This window comes from Sciurus vulgaris, assembly GCF_902686455.1.
Source record: "Sciurus vulgaris genome assembly, chromosome: 15".
Taxonomy (NCBI): Eukaryota; Metazoa; Chordata; class Mammalia; order Rodentia; family Sciuridae; genus Sciurus; species Sciurus vulgaris.
In genome coordinates, this window is record NC_136476.1 from 55630421 (window position 1) to 55645956 (window position 15536).

The 15536-nt window shown below is 43.5% G+C and overlaps 1 protein-coding gene across 4 annotated transcripts in view; it reads left to right on the forward strand.

The window, feature by feature from the left end:
* Window positions 1-15536, forward strand: part of LOC306645223 (stimulated by retinoic acid gene 6 protein-like) — a 43306-nt gene that overhangs the window by 27224 nt on the left and 546 nt on the right. For all 4 annotated transcript variants that reach the window (XM_079112698.1, XM_079112699.1, XM_079112701.1 and 1 more), the window contains 9 exons: window positions 672-783; window positions 3278-3431; window positions 8634-8709; window positions 10969-11050; window positions 11194-11242; window positions 11641-11758; window positions 12770-12889; window positions 14085-14248; window positions 14973-15119. In XM_079112698.1, the coding sequence (XP_078968824.1) occupies window positions 672-783; window positions 3278-3431; window positions 8634-8709; window positions 10969-11050; window positions 11194-11242; window positions 11641-11758; window positions 12770-12889; window positions 14085-14248; window positions 14973-15119 (1022 nt within the window). The remainder of the gene's footprint in view (window positions 1-671; window positions 784-3277; window positions 3432-8633; window positions 8710-10968; window positions 11051-11193; window positions 11243-11640; window positions 11759-12769; window positions 12890-14084; window positions 14249-14972; window positions 15120-15536) is intronic.

The window sequence follows — 15536 nt, forward strand, 5'->3', positions numbered from 1 at the left end:
ACCCTTCAGCGGCTTATTGATATCATCAGAACTAGGTTTCTTTCCCTCACTCTTCTCCCAGCTAAGCTTTCACTGATGGGCTTCAAAGGTAGGTGGGCTTCCTCCACGTGGTGTTCTCAGACTTTTAAGTTTACATCCTCCTGATTTAAGCTCAGAAGAAAGAGAAAATTTCCTTTCCAATTATGTGAATAAAAGTCTCATAGTACTTGGGGATAGTGGAACATACCTGTAACCCCAGTGACTGGGGAGGCCGAGGCAGGAGGATTCTAAGTTGGAGGCCAGCCTTAGCAATTTAGTGAGACTCAGCAATTTAGCAAGAACCTGTCTTAAACTGAAAAATAAAAAGGGATAAAGATACCCCTGGGCAGCCTCTCTAAATTACCCGCCCCCCTCAACTTCTTGTCAGATTGCATTGGCCTGAACTTAGTCTGATCACTCTTCCTTGCTAAGAGGCTAGGAATTTTAGTCATTTAGACTAGTGAATTACTGCTTCCCCCACCCCCCACCAAAAAAATCTTCGTAAAGATAAGGGATTATGAAAACAGTGGAAACTACCAATGCTCTTTCTCTACTCTAAACTCCAAGACAAAGAGGAGAAGATGATGTTACTTCTGGAAGAATCCGGTATTTGTTTACCTATGTCTCTTTTTTTGGTGTTTATTCATTTGCAGAGAGAGAAAAAAGTCTTGGTTCCAAACCAGGGTATATGATTGGGACCCCTGTTTTCAATTCCCAAGCAGAATGATTGGCACTATTGTTTTGGCTTTCATCTGCCTGTACCTTGTAAGTATCTGTGAAAATTCCTTTGTGTTTTATAAATGGAGCAGGGCAGAGGCTGGGGTTATGGGGACTTTGAGGCATGGAATCATTGAGTATGTTCCTGAACAGGTGGGTCAAAATTGAATCTTGGTAAGTCAATGCAGTACAGTGCTTCAGGGCTACCGTTTTGATTCCAAAGGACATGTTTACCTACAAGGTTACTACCTCTAAGAAAATCAATCCACACAAAATAAAACTGATAGTAGTTAAAACTCCCTGGGGTGAAATTTATCATTGACTAAAAATTTGGTGGAAGAAAAAATACATTTGAAATCATTTCATATGCAAAATTTGACCCAGGAAAGTTGGTGGAATTAATGATTCCCTAAAGAAAACTTATAATTAGGGCTGGGAATGTAGCTCAATGGCAGAGTGCTTGCCTAACACACATGGGGTCCTGGGTTCAATCCCCCATACCACAAAAATTAAAATAAAATAAAACATAATTATGTAATCTATTCAGTAAACTGTGCTGTTAACAAAATTCAAATTATTTAAATATCAAATAGTTGATCCTGCCAAATTAATTTTAGTGAATTAAAAATTAAAGTGGATAAACTAGAATTGTTTTATGGTGCTCTGTATTTTCAAATGGAACAAAATTTAAAAGTCTTAGTTTGCTCTCTTGCCAAAATTTTCAAATGTCGACATAATTCTAATTTCGGTGTTTATTAAGTGTAGAATCAAAACTTGTGTGGTCCAAAGTTATTTGAGGTAAAGTGACTGTCAAGAGAATGTCAAATAGAATAAAAATGGCAAAAGCCAATAGTCTTTTGCTCATTTCACGTGTACTGGAATGATCCCTATTTAAATTAATCTTGTGAATAAGTTTTCAAGTGAATGTCTTAGTTAGGTTATGCTAAAGTGTCCAATAATTTCTTAAATCTCGGTGACTCACCTGAGATGTTTCTGGCCCGCACAGCAGTGCTGAGGGGGTGTTCAGGTAGGGGAGGTCGTTCTCTACCACATGGTCACTCAGGAGCCCAGAATCTTCCATCCTGGGCCCCTCCTTCCTGAGGACCTCATCACCATCTGCATGCCATCAACAGAGAGAAGGAGCATGGAGAAGTGCCTTCGGGAATTTTGTTTGTTTGTTTGTTGGTACCAGAGATTAAATCCAGGGCTGCTTAACCACTGGGTCCCATTCCCCAGAACATTTTTTTTTTTTTTTTAAATTTTGAGACAGGGTCTCATTAAGTTGCTGAGGCTGGCCTCTAACTTGCAATCCTCCTGCCTCAGCCTCCCAAGTTGCTGGGATTACAGGTGTGTGCCACTATGTCCAGCTTATAGGTGATTTTCATGGACGAGGTGTGAAGTATCGCATGTTCCTTCCAGTCCTCTTTCATTGGATTGTAGAACTGTTCATGTAGCCACACCTAATATAAGAGAGGCTAGGAAATGTGGTCTAGTTTTGGAATCAAAGAATGAAGAATGGATTTTCAGGGACAACTAGCGTTCTCTGCAATATTGAATAACCCACTAGGAGTTTATGGCATTTCTTAAGTGTTCATTGAGCATCATGGTTTAAGAGAAGAATATAAGACATGGTATGAGGTTTTCAAGGAGAGAAAAGGATAAGATGAATGTGCTCTGGAAGTTTAGTAAATTATTCTAAATTGAGATACCTCTTGTACATGATAGCATTTGGCCCCACTTTCAGAGACAAACATGATTTGGTTGGCAGAGAAAAATGGCAGCAGGAGCCATAGAAGCAGTGGTACAATGATAGGAAGGCAGGATGGTGGGTGAGCACTTTTGTACGGAACCGCTTTCTCCTATTTGACTCCTGCCAAGATCAATGAAGGAGAGCAAGGGGAGAGGTTGTTGGAATTGTCCCTAAGATCACCCCTTTCCCTGTAGAGGCTCAGACCCTGGGAAACAGATTGGGATCCAAGTAGGTGAAAGAAGATGCAAGCTGCAGTTGAGATAGTAGACATGCTTTATTTGGAGACGGCAATAGCCTCCAGCCACCAGTTCTTCCATAGGCATTTTTTATATGCAGACCAAACAAAGAAGGCACATTGCCAGCAGGTTACATAAGTAAGTGCAAGCCCACAAGAAGATGTTTATGACCTCGAGTACATGTGCTGAATCAGGGTGTTTATGACCTTGACTATATACTAAAACAGCTGGCTGGACCCCAGGGAGGGATCTTAACTATAGTCATCCTGGGCTTGCCCTATGCCCTGACTCAAAGTCAGCCATTCATGTCACTCTGATTCCATTCATGTTTGAGGAGTTCCTTGGGACCTTATGGGCCCCAGTCTTGAGTGTTGTAAGGTGAGAAGAGAGGGGCAAGTTTTCTATGAACTCACGTTTCCATTCATCTTAAAATAGCCAGGGTCACTTTTAGAAATTTAAATGCCTGTAAGAGACTGATTTCAAGGGAGTCCATTTGCTATTCCCATGTTGAGCGAGACTCAAGTGGGACCTTGAAACCTTTGCTCTGTGTCCCCAGTTCATCATCATTGAGTTCTGCATGTTCGTGTACGTGAGAGATGAGCTGGATGTGTTTGAAGGCAAGCTAGAGAGTTATGACGCCTTTATGAACCAGACAGGGACCCTGACCCCAACCATCCTGCAAGTGAAGGAGCTGATCAGTGTCTCCAAAGGTAAAACTATCTGCTACCAATATTCCTGCCACCAGTATGGAAAACCCAGGGGCTTTTAACTGTTGGTGGTGCACTTGCTGTAAGTATTGCTGCTAGTGTTGAAATCACCTAGCTGAGATGCCTGGTCTTGGAGAAAAATGTACAAGAGTTGATTTGTGCCTTCCTGGGTTGACCAGAAGGACAAGGGGTCAGGACATGGATCATTTTGTTAGAATCTATTTGGGGCTGAACTGAACATGCCCTGAGAATTTTCTTATCTTAAATAGCCTATTTTTTTTCAATTCCAGTGGGAAGAACCAAAATGTTCCTTTATTTTCCACTTGGGGGAAAAAAAAAAAAACAAACCAAGCCTTGACTTTTCTTTAAGATAACATGAAAAGTTCATTAACATTTTAAAAAAATTGCCTGAAAGTCACTTTTAAAAATAGATCTTTGGTTTTAAGTTCGAGGCCAGTCTCAGCAACCTGGTGAGACACTGCCTCAAAATAAAATTCAGGGCTGGGGTTGTGGCTCAGTGGTAAAGCACTTACCTCACATGTGTGAGGCACTGGGTTCGATTCCTAGCACCACATATAAATAAATGGATAAAATAAAAGTCTATCAACATATAAAAATATTTTTAAAAAATAAAATTCATAAGACCCTGGATTCAACCCCCAATACCACGCATGTGTACACACACGCAAACTCTTGATTATTTCTTTTGTCCACTGAGATTTTGTATCCTTAGGTCAACATCTCTCTGAGATCTTCCCCCTGCCACTGCCCACCTCTGATGACCACCATTCTCTTCTTTCTGCCAACTTGTTTTAGATTCCATGTGTATGTGAGATTATATGGTATTTGCCTTAATGTTCTCCAGGTTCATCCATGTTTTTGCTGATGACAGGATTTTCTTCTTCTTCATGACTGAAGTGTATTCTATTTGCACACAACTTTTTCTTTTAATCTGTTCATTAGCTGATGGACACTTAGGTTGATTCCATATCTTGGCTATTATAAATAATGCTGCAATGAACATGGAGTGAGGATACTCTTTGACATATTGATTTCATTTCCTTTGAATATATACACAGTAGTGGCATGGCTATATCATAAAGTCATTATATTTCTAATTTTTTGAGAAGCTTCCATACTGTTTTCCATAGTGGTTGTACTAATTTACAGACCAACCAGTAGTATACAAAAATCCCTGTGTCTCCACATCCTTAACAGCACTTGTTATCTTTTGTCTTTTTGATAATATTCATTCTAACAGGTATGAATTAATATCTCCTTGTGGTTTTAATTTACATTTCCCTGATAATCAGTGAGGAACATTTTAAAATATATCTATTGGCCATTTACATGTCTCCTTTTGAAGGTTATTTGTCTCTTTATTGTGGGCAACAGAGAAGTCACTTCCTCTTATAAAGAAAGCTTTCTTTGAAAATGATATATCCTAATGACATGTCCATTGTCTGTGGAGGGAGGAGAGGGGTCTTCTATCCCCAAATGAGAAAGATCCTGGACAAGGTGTCAGGATAAACACACTCAAATTGGAACCATCTCTTGGCCTTAGTTTCCTCATCTGCAGAGTGGGGCAGGTAGAAGCATGCTCAATGGTGTGCAAAAACTTTTAGGACTCTGATATTTGATGGCTAATGTTCCTTAAGTCATGAAACAGATGTGGCAAGTGACTCCCCCCCACTTAAGACAAATGAGCTGGAAGAAAATCAAAACTTGGGGGTGGGGCTTCAATATGAATTAGTCTCTTACACCTACGTGTCATGGAAGGTTCCAGGTGGATGCTGAGGCAGGTACTGCTCCTCCCACAGCACTGTAGTTTACTGCTGCCCTTGAACATTTTGTTCATCTTCAGTGTGGATTTATGTTCAGCATGAGACCCTGAGCATAACGCTCAGAGAGCATACTCTGCCCTTTAATTTCAGTAGCACCCGTTCTAAGTCTTATTTCTGAAAATCTCCATTTCTATCTCTGTTCATGGCACATTTTTAAGACGAACCTCAGTTTCTTGGTTTGGGTGCACAGTAGTCAATCATCACCATAGTCACTCATGTTTTCAAATATTTCTTATATACATGCATATTCTTTCTGGGAATCAACATAATATTTTCCCTGCGTCCTGGTCTCTTCCAACTTTAAGACAGCTGCCTTCTTGCTCCAAGAGGCTTTAAGCTTGACATTCTTCACCTCTATCTGGGAAGATATAGGCATTGAATCAAAGCCATGAAGTCAAGTTTAGGTTGCCAGTTGGGGCAGGTCTGCACTCACTTTCCTGGTGGATGGCTCCTCTTACCTTCCTCCCAAGATGGCCTCCACATCCCCTGGAGTGGGGCTCAGGGCAGTTGGGATTGGGATATAGCAATGACCTAGTCTCAGTGAGCCAGACACAAAGACACATTTGAAACTTGAAATCATGTCTTTTTTTCTTTTTTAAAAAATAGCTTTCTGGAGACATAAGTCACATACCATGTAATTGGTTATTTAAATGCACAATTCAGTGGTTTTATTTTCAAGGATGGGCAACAATTACTGTGGTCAAATTCAGGACATTTTTATCACCTCAGAAAAAAATAATGATTCATTTTCTCTCACTCCTCATTCCCACCCACCAGCTCTCCCTGCCCTAGACATTCACTAATTCTTTTTCTGTCTCTATGAATTTGTCTATTCTGAACCTGCTACATAAAAGGGATTATTTGTCATCTTTCATGACTGGCTTCTTTCACATACCATAATGCTTACAAGACTAAGCCATGTCATAGCCTGTATCTAAACTTTTTAATTTTTTGTACCTTTTAATTCCTTTTTTATTGTCAATTACTATTTCATTATATGCATCAGCACATTTTAGTGGTTCATCCATCAGATGATGGGCATTGGGGTATTTCAACATTTTCGCTCTTTGGAGTAATACTGCTATGAATATTCATAAATAAGTTTTTCATATTTCTTGGTTATATATCTGGGAGTGGAATTGCTGATTATATGGTGATTCTATGTTTTGCCTTTTGGGAAATGGTTTCAAAAGTTGCTACATCACTATATATTTGCACTATCTATGTGGGAATTCCAGCTTACACACATCTTTGATAACATCAGTTACTGTCTTTTTTGATTGTAGTCATCTAGTTGGTATGAAATGAAATCTCATTAATTGACTTTTCATTTCCCTAATGGCTACCAAGGTTAAATATTTGTATATCCACTTATTGGCCATTTGTGTATATTTTTTGAGAAATGTCAATTTAGATTCTTTGACCACAATTAAATTGGGTAGTCTATTGAGTTGTTAGCATTTCATGTAGTTTATATACAAATCCCTTGTAAGAGTCCCCAGTGTTTCCTCCATCTGCCTTTTCACTTTTTGAGGTGTTTTGGATCACAGGTGTTCCCAATTTAGATGAATTCCAACATGTCTATTTTTCTTATATCACCTGTGCTTTGGGTGTGGTAGCTAAGAAACCATTGCCTAAATCAAGGTCATGAAGATTTTTTTTCTTATCTTTTCTTCAAAGTCTTTTATAGTTTTAGCTCTTACCTGTAGGCCTTTGATCCATCTGGCATTAATTCTTACATGTGGTATGAGGTATAGGTTTAACTTCATTGGTGTGCATGTGCGTGCGTGTATGTGAAAATAGCTAGTTGTTTTAGCATCATTTGTTGAAAAGCATATTTTTTCTCCATTGAGTTGTCTTATCATCTGTGTTTACAATAGAGGAATTGTAGCTATGATGGTTTATTTTCAATTCTCAGTTCTATTCCATTGATCCTTTTGCTTATCTTTATGCCAGATCCACACTACCTTCATTACTGTAGCTTTGTACTAAGTTTGAAATTAGGAACCATGAATCCTGTAATTTTATTCTTTCTCAAGATTACATTGCCTATTCTGAGCCCCCTCATTGTTACATGATTTTTAGGATTAGCTCGTTAATGAATGCAAAGTGGTATTACAATTTTCATAGATTAGTTTGAATATATAGTTCAATTTGGGGAAGATTGCAGTGTTAACAATGAATATTCTATTGGTGAACATGAAATGTCCTTTCATTAATTTAGGTCTTCTTTAATTTCTATCAAAATCTTTTGTAGTTTGCAGTATACAAGTTGTATATTCTTTTACTAAGTTTATTCTTAAGTTTATTATGCTTTTTGGTACTATCATAAATGCAATGGTTTTCTTATTTCATTTTCAGATTGTTCATTGTAATACAATTAATTTTTATGTAATTTTCTTGTATACTGCAAATTTTGCAAAACACTTATTTATTAGTTCTACTAAATGTTTTGTATGCATTTCCTTGAATTTCTTATATATAAGATCATGTCATTAGTGCATAGAGATAGTTTTACTTCTTCCTTTGAATCAGGATGTATTTTATTTTCTTTTTCTTGACTAATTGCACTGGCTACAACCTCCAGTACAATATGGATTACAATTGACAAGAGCTGACATTGCTTTTCTAGTGCCAGAGTTTGAGGGAACGCTTTCATTCTTTTACCATGAAGTATGATACTTACTGTGGATTTTCAGCAGATGCCCTTTGTCAGACTAAGGAAGTTCCCTGCTCTTCCTAGTTCACTGAGTATTTTTAATCATAAAGAAATGTGGGATTTTGTTAAATGCTTTTGTTCTTTGTACCTATCGAGGATTAGCTTATACAGAACCTTTTAAACCAACAAGTCAGCTTCCACTCCTGATTCCTACATCTCTCCCTCATTAACACACAGAATCTCTCTGAAAGCAAGTTAGATTCCAAATATCAAAAACTTGATGAAGGTTGAATAAGTGAATAGACAAGACCCCTTGGTTCCCGTTATCCTTGTATCTGGTTGCTGTGTAACCAATGTAACCCAGAAGTGGCAATTGGAAGTCAAACATCAGTGTTATTTTCCATGGATGGGGAAATATTACTATTGATGTGCATAACACCATAATTTTCCCTTCCCTTTATTCACTATAGTGTGAAAAATATTAACACCAAAGGAGAGGATTTTGAAGAAAATAAAGTACATCGAGGGTGTGTGTGGCTAAAGTGAAACAAAAATGAGTGGAAGTTTAGGTATACAAGAAGTGTGTAGGTAAAGGAAGCGTGATGGATTTTGCTTAGACCTTTGGATACAGGGTTCTGCTTCTTGAATATTCCATTCTCAGTTTGTTTTTCAAGGCTTCTCATGTCACTTTTCATATTTCAGGAGTTTGGGTGGCAACCATCTTGCCTGCCTCTCTCATAAGTGTGAGCTATCTGTTCCATATTTTGGCCTGTTACAGGTAAGAAGACTCTGGGAGTCATTTGTGTGACTTTAGCCAGAAATGTTATGACAGACTTCTCACAACTCCTGAGCAGTGCCTGCAGTACCCAATACCCTTCCACTCCTGATTCCTACATTGAATACAATGTCCAGGGGTAGCCACATCTTTTGATAGAAAGGAAGAAAAAATTCAACTATGAATTTGAACTTCTGTAATGAACTAGCATTAAGCTAATCCTCATTTGAATTTCTCCAGCTTGAGAAAGCTGACTCAGCAAAATTAAATAACATGCCTAAGCAATTAACAGATGATTAAGTCTTTTTCTGGCCCAGAGATGTTATCTCTTGTACACTCTGGCATCTCTATTGGGCGTCAGACCTACTCTGCTATTTGAGGTTGATAACTGTGGGCTCCCAGCAGGTAAATCTAGCCCAAGGGAGATCGATAGCAGTTGGGTCAAGGGGACCAGGAGCATCAGTCTCAAGAGTGGCAGCACGGGAAGAAGGGATGGCCTTAAACATGTATAAGGTGTGTGTCAGGTGTCAGTTTTGGTATATACTGCTACCTTTCGCTCTCTTTCATTCTTTATCTCTGTCTCTCTCACTCACAGGAAGGAAACACAGGGCCATCATAGAACTTCTTTAAAAAAAAAATATTTTTTTAGTTGTTTGTTAATGAACCGTTATTTATATGTGGTGCCAAGAATCGAACCCAGTGCCTCACAAATGCTGGGTAAGTGCTCTATCACTGAGCCACAACCCCAGACCCTCCATAGAACTCTTTGAAGCATCCCATCTTTACATTCTCCCCATTTACTTGCCCAAAGAAACCCAAAGGGCAGGTCTCTTGCAGATGGAGTCCACAAGAGTACTCTCCTGGCGTGAGGGGCCCCCACTCTCCACCCAGCCCTGCCTTGCTTCCTCTCTCTGCTTTCTTCTCTGTGGACCTGGTGGGTGATCTGCATGTGACTGGAGATATTCAGTGAGACCTCTGAGCACAACCAGGGGCAACCACACTGCAGAGCGGCTGATGGATTTCAAGGAGGGAGGCGAGGGTATCTGGAGAGAGGAGGTCTGTGTTCTTGTCTAGATGGCTCCTTGCCTTCCACCTGTCCTCCAGGAGTGATGACCCTTGCCTTGCCTTCTTATCAGGACAGTGGGGCAGAGGAAATATGGGTGAGAAAGCCCCCTACATACTCCAGGCACTAGCACTGTGTCAACATTTTAATTGTTCTTGGCATTATGCTAACCCACATGCAGACACTTAAAGAACATTCAGTAAGTCTTCTTCACTCTTGGATTCCTAACTTCTTGCCCCCAGATATCTCCGTTAACTCTTCTGTGTATCTTTCCAGAAATTTCTTATGCAAATATATGCTGTGTGTGTGTGTGTGTGTGTGTGTTGGCAGTAGCACCAAACTCCAGTGCTGCCAAAAAAAAAAAAAAAAAAAAAAAAAAGAGAGAGAGAGAGAGAAAGAAACATAATGAAACTCATGCATGCAAATTGGAAATTTCTGGTAACCACTGTTAAAAAAGTAAAAAGAGTCTGGTTACATCATATATTTAGGAGTATATTTTATTTATCTCAGGATAGCCTAAATAGTCTCATTTCAAAACGTAATACTTATAGGAATTATTGATGAGATACTTATATTCTTTTTTTTAATTCTAAGAATTTTTTAACTTAGTGGCCATGAAATGTGGAAAAAAAAAAAAGCCTGGGAAAATGCTGGCGGTAGGATGTTAAGTAAAAAAAATAGTAGCCCACAAACGCACATGTGGACTGGAATGTGACGCTGTCAACCTGACCTTCATGTACAGGGTCACTAACTAGAGGAGGACATGGACAGGACGCAGAGACGTGCTGGGGTGGGACTGTGCGGGCTGCGGTTCTGATTTCCCTTCGTGGTGCTGTCCGGGTTGGCCACCAACAACATCGGTGTTCTGTTGTCGCCTGATCTTTGAATCCCCTTACCTGAGTATCACACTCCTCGTAGCAAAATCAGACACCGAAGACAGCAAAGTGAAGGAAACAAAAGCCACACACGATCCCGTCTATCGGATTCAGTTACCCTAGGACTCAGGCAATGTAAAATATCTTTGCAAAATACATTAAACATTTCAGTTTGGAAGGCAAATCAGAACTGAGCCGTGAGCTGTCGCGAACGGAGCGGAGTCCAGGCCGCCTGACCCCCCTTCTACGGGCTGTTCTGTTTGCACCCATGAAGCTCAGGAGCCCTAGCTATGGACATTACTTAATTTCACACTTTTTCTCCAGAAAGCACATGAAGAGGCTGTGGGCAGGAAATAAGCACTTTCTCCCTTTGAGGTTCCACAATCCGTCCTCGTCAGCGAGTGTGGTAAGTCTGAGACGAAGCCGTGAGCCCAAACTTGCCTCTTTGGGTTGTGGGTGAACCTCAGAGACAGGGGTGCTGGCATGGGCGACAGAGGGAACCAAGTTTCTCTGCTGCTCTGAGGCCACTCTTTTCCTCCTAAATCTCAGGTGGCCATCGCAAGATACTCTGGCTGGCAGATAGCTTATATTCTGTGGGGTAAGTGCCATCCCATAGCTGGTGCAACCCAACTCCCTGGGTAGGGAGGAGGGGTGAGTGGCAAGCAGCCCTAGCTTCTGCCCTCCGGGGACCTTCGGGATCGGGGAGAAGCCACACCTGACACATCATCCCGTCACCCTCCCCACCTGTCTTGAGCTCACAGGCCACGCATGCTAAGGTGTGGAAGTGACGGACCACAGCCAGGGCAGGCTTTCTAGGGGAGTCAGCATTTGAATAGCACCTGGCCAGGTGCAAGGTGAAGAGCGGGAAGACGGGGGCGGCCATTCCAGGCGGAAGAAATAGCATCAGCAAACATGCCAGGCCTCTGGTGGACCGCAGGGAAGACGCAGAAGCTGATGGTGAAGGTCCCCAAGTGACCCTTACTGCCTTGTCCCCAGGCTACCTCATCATCCATGTGATGCAGAGCCTGTGTGGCCTGATGATCATGTACGGCCTGGTGCTTCCTGTCACCCACCACAGGGGCCTGGAGATGCTCCGAGGGCTGGGCGTTGGGATGTAAGTGCTGAGTGGGTGGCCTGTCCTCGCTGAGTCCTGAGAGCAATCCCTGGGCCTGTGACCTTGAGCCCCTGCTCCAGCTCACTGGGAGGGGAAACTTCCAGTTTGAAAAAGGCTTCCTCTCCCACCATTACAAGGAACCCTTATAAATGTGTGTGTGAGTGTGTGTGAGTGTGTGTGTGTGTGTGTGAGAGAGAGAGAGAGAGAGAGAGAGAGAGAGAATGTCCATTTTCCATATGGGAAAACTGAGTTGTAAGGAGGTGAAGTGAGAGGAGGCAGGACTGTGTGATGGAAGGAGGCAGGGAATAATATAATCCTGGCTAAACTTTTGGATGTGCTGTGTGACTTGGGCTAAATGACTCTCCTTCTCTGAGCCTCGTTTTACCCATCTGGAAAACAGTGAATGCTGGTATCCTTGAGCATTTACTATGCGTCTTTCCTCATGTCAGCTCTATGAGTTTGGTGCTTATACAACAGACCAGAAAACAGGCACAGAGCGACCAAGCGCTTTGTCCAAAGAGAGGGAGGACACAGCACCGGGACCAGGCAATCTGAAACCAAAGGCTTCTAACCATGGCCCCACACTGCCACTCAGGGGTGTCAACATGGCCTGTGACACCTCCCTGCCCAGAGCCACGTGTGAGTCTGGGGTGGAGCCCACCATGCGTACTCTCCCACAGCTTCTCAGACTCTTCCCAAACCCCATTTCTTTCTCTCGTTCCCAAACTGTCAAGCCGCTCACCGGCTGCCACTCCTGGTAAGAAGGGACATCAGTGAGAATCATGGACTGTGATCTGGAGCCAGAAGATGTGGCCGTGGGGCCTTGGTAAAGTCACCTCCCACGTGTGAGCCAGTGTCTCACCGGCACGGTGGGCGTGGGAACGCTCCCTGAGCATGAACATGGAGCTCACGCCCGGGTGGCCGGCATTGCTCTCCTTCCTGTCACCGGGCATCCGAGGAGGGCCTGGGAGAGCAGAGAAGGCCGCCTCAGGCTGCTGCCCTGTGTTGCAGCCTCACCATCTCCATCGTCGTGGGCCTTATGATCCTGCAGGTGTGGATTGCCGCCAGCTTCTTCCTGCAGCCCAAGCTGGGCCCAGATGACCAGCAGAAGCCCTTGGCTCTCAACAACAGGTGAGGATGAAGAGGGATTGGGACATGGCCAGGCTTCGGCTGTCTCTCCGTCCTTCCTCTTCACCTTAGTAGGTTCCAGGGCCTCTCTATACTCTCTGGGGGGCAGAGCCGAGCTCTGGAGTCAGAATGCCGGGCTCCCAGCCCGGGCTCACTCCTAGGAGCCCTGTGACCTTGGGAGCTTACTAAACATCTCTGAACCTCGGTTTCCCATTTACAGATCATTTTACCTTTCTTAACGATGTGCTGTAAGGTTGAAATGTGTTCAAGTGTGGACCTGGATCAAGAGTGCCCAGCTCCTGGTGACCCTTGCTAATTCATACATTCATTGGGGAAAACTGGGCACTGAGAATAAAGAGATAATCCTGACACCACCTGCCTAGGAGAAGTTCACGGCCCATCAGAGTAGGCAGGCTCGAGGACAGGGGCAGCAGACCCCAGAGGGTGTGAAAGGATCACTAGAGAAACATGGACGATGGAGGAGAGGCTGGGGTGGAGGAGGAGAAGCCGGGGTGGAGGAGGAGAAGCTGGGGTGGAGGGGCAGAGGAGGTGCCACTTGCACCACAGATGGGAAGTTTGAGCAGGATGGTAGCATGCCCAGGAGAGGGCACGCCAGCAGCTGCTGAAGCATGGATGAAGGCAGGGAGACCCAGAAGGCAGGGTACGTAAGAAGAGTGAGGATCTAAAATGGTCACTGTACAGGGGTTTTAGATGATGTGGGACAGGAAGGAGACACAAAATGACAAGACACAAAATTTCCTCGGGGCGACTGGGAACAGGGCCAGCTGGGGCAGGTACCAGTTGCAACAGACAGTGGGGAAGCCCCACCAGCTGGTACAACCCCTGCACCAGCTCTAGTACCATGAGATTTCTTGTCGTACAAGGAGCCTCCAACCCTAAGGATCACATAAAACAAGTACAGTCCCCACAAACATTTGTCCTGGGCTCTGTTCTGCACCCTCTGCACTGTCCTGTGCTGGTTCTCAGCTTCCCCTACAGCACAGCATAAGATCACGAGGTTAGGAGACAAAGGCATAGGGTTTTGTTTTGTTCTGCAGTGTTAGAGACTGAACCCAGGGCTTCATGCATGCTAAGCTAGTGCCCTACCCCTGAGCTACAACCCCAGCCCTCAGGGTTTGGTGCCAGGTATGGCGGACTCCAGAGCCCACCTGCCTAGCCATCTTGCCTCTGTCTGCAGGAAAGCCTTCCACAACTTCAACTACTTCCTGTTCTTCTACAACGTGCTGCTGGGCCTGGGCGCCTGCCTCTCCAGGTTGCTCATCAGTTGCATCCTGGGCACATGGCTGATTGCGCGCATTGACAGGACCATCATGCAGAGTGGCTATGAGGGAGCAGACATGGGTGAGTGACCAGCTCCTGCTGGCCACCTCCTCTGGGGAGGGCTGGACTTGCAGCTTCATAATGGCTGCTTGGGAAGACAAGACAGGTATGAGTAGCCTGGAGTTCACACCTGAACTTACACTCAGTTTATCTTCAGTTTATAGGAGACTATAAACCTGAGCAATAGAAACACATACTGCCCCATGGTCAGAAGGAGTTCAAGGCTATTCAGTCCTGCCTATTCAGCAGGCCTTTCAGGTATAAGGGAAGGATAGACCGAGGTAATCAAAATTCTTTCTGAGCAGCAAGAAGTTAATTTATGATTACACAGATCTGAAAAATTTGAGAAAGAACACATCTCAGAATCAGTAATGTCGCTCATCGGAACTTATTTTGTTAAGAAAATGTTCTGTTCAGTTTGACACTCCCAAATCAAAGCCATTCCTGAAGAAGTGCAAGTTTTTGTTCTGCCCTTAGGCCACGATTGCTCAGTGCCTCTGCCGTTCAGTGTTTGTAACTGAGGCTTTCTCGGTTGTTGCTGAGGCTGCTGCTAGTCTCTTGGAACTTCCAGTTCTCCCTAAAATGAACAAATTAGAATATGATCTCAAAGCAACCTTTCAGATCTTTATACCTCATTCTCTAGATTCTCAGCAAAGACTCAGGCATCCCTGGAGCTTATCATTTTAATCACAAACTGGGCCATGCTGGGCGGTACTGCCTGGCCTGACCTGCTTCTGGGTTTCAGGGTTCAGCGCGTGGATTGGCATGCTGTACATGGACCATTATCACACCAACCCCGTGCTGGTCAGCTTTTGCCACCTCCTGATCACAAGCCACAGGGAGAGGAAGCTGAAGAAGTCCGTCAGATACTGGTGCCTGGACCAATCAGCAGGTAATGCCTCCTGCTTAAACCACACTGAGTTCAAAGAGCAGGAAATGAACACCCAAAGGCTCCCTGGGGTCCCTGAGATGCTCCACATTCCCTCTTTCCTGCCATTCTTTCTCTACACTCTATGTCCTGGGTGTCCTTCAACCAGCGAGCTTGGGAAGCTTAGCTGACTAGGGAACCCACTCAAGCTTTACGTCCTTGTCCTGCTGACTGACCGCCACCATTGTGAGCTTTAGTTCTGCTAGCAGAGTCTTCCAGATCCCATTTGTTTGCAATTCCAACCCATATTCCAGGCTACCTGCCAGATGCCTGCCAAGGTGGGCTTCAGTTTTGATTATCCGGGTCTGGATTTCTCTCAAGTGCTCTAGGGCTCCCCTGTATGTTCATTGCTATTCAAACACTGCGGGTATCCAGGACAAT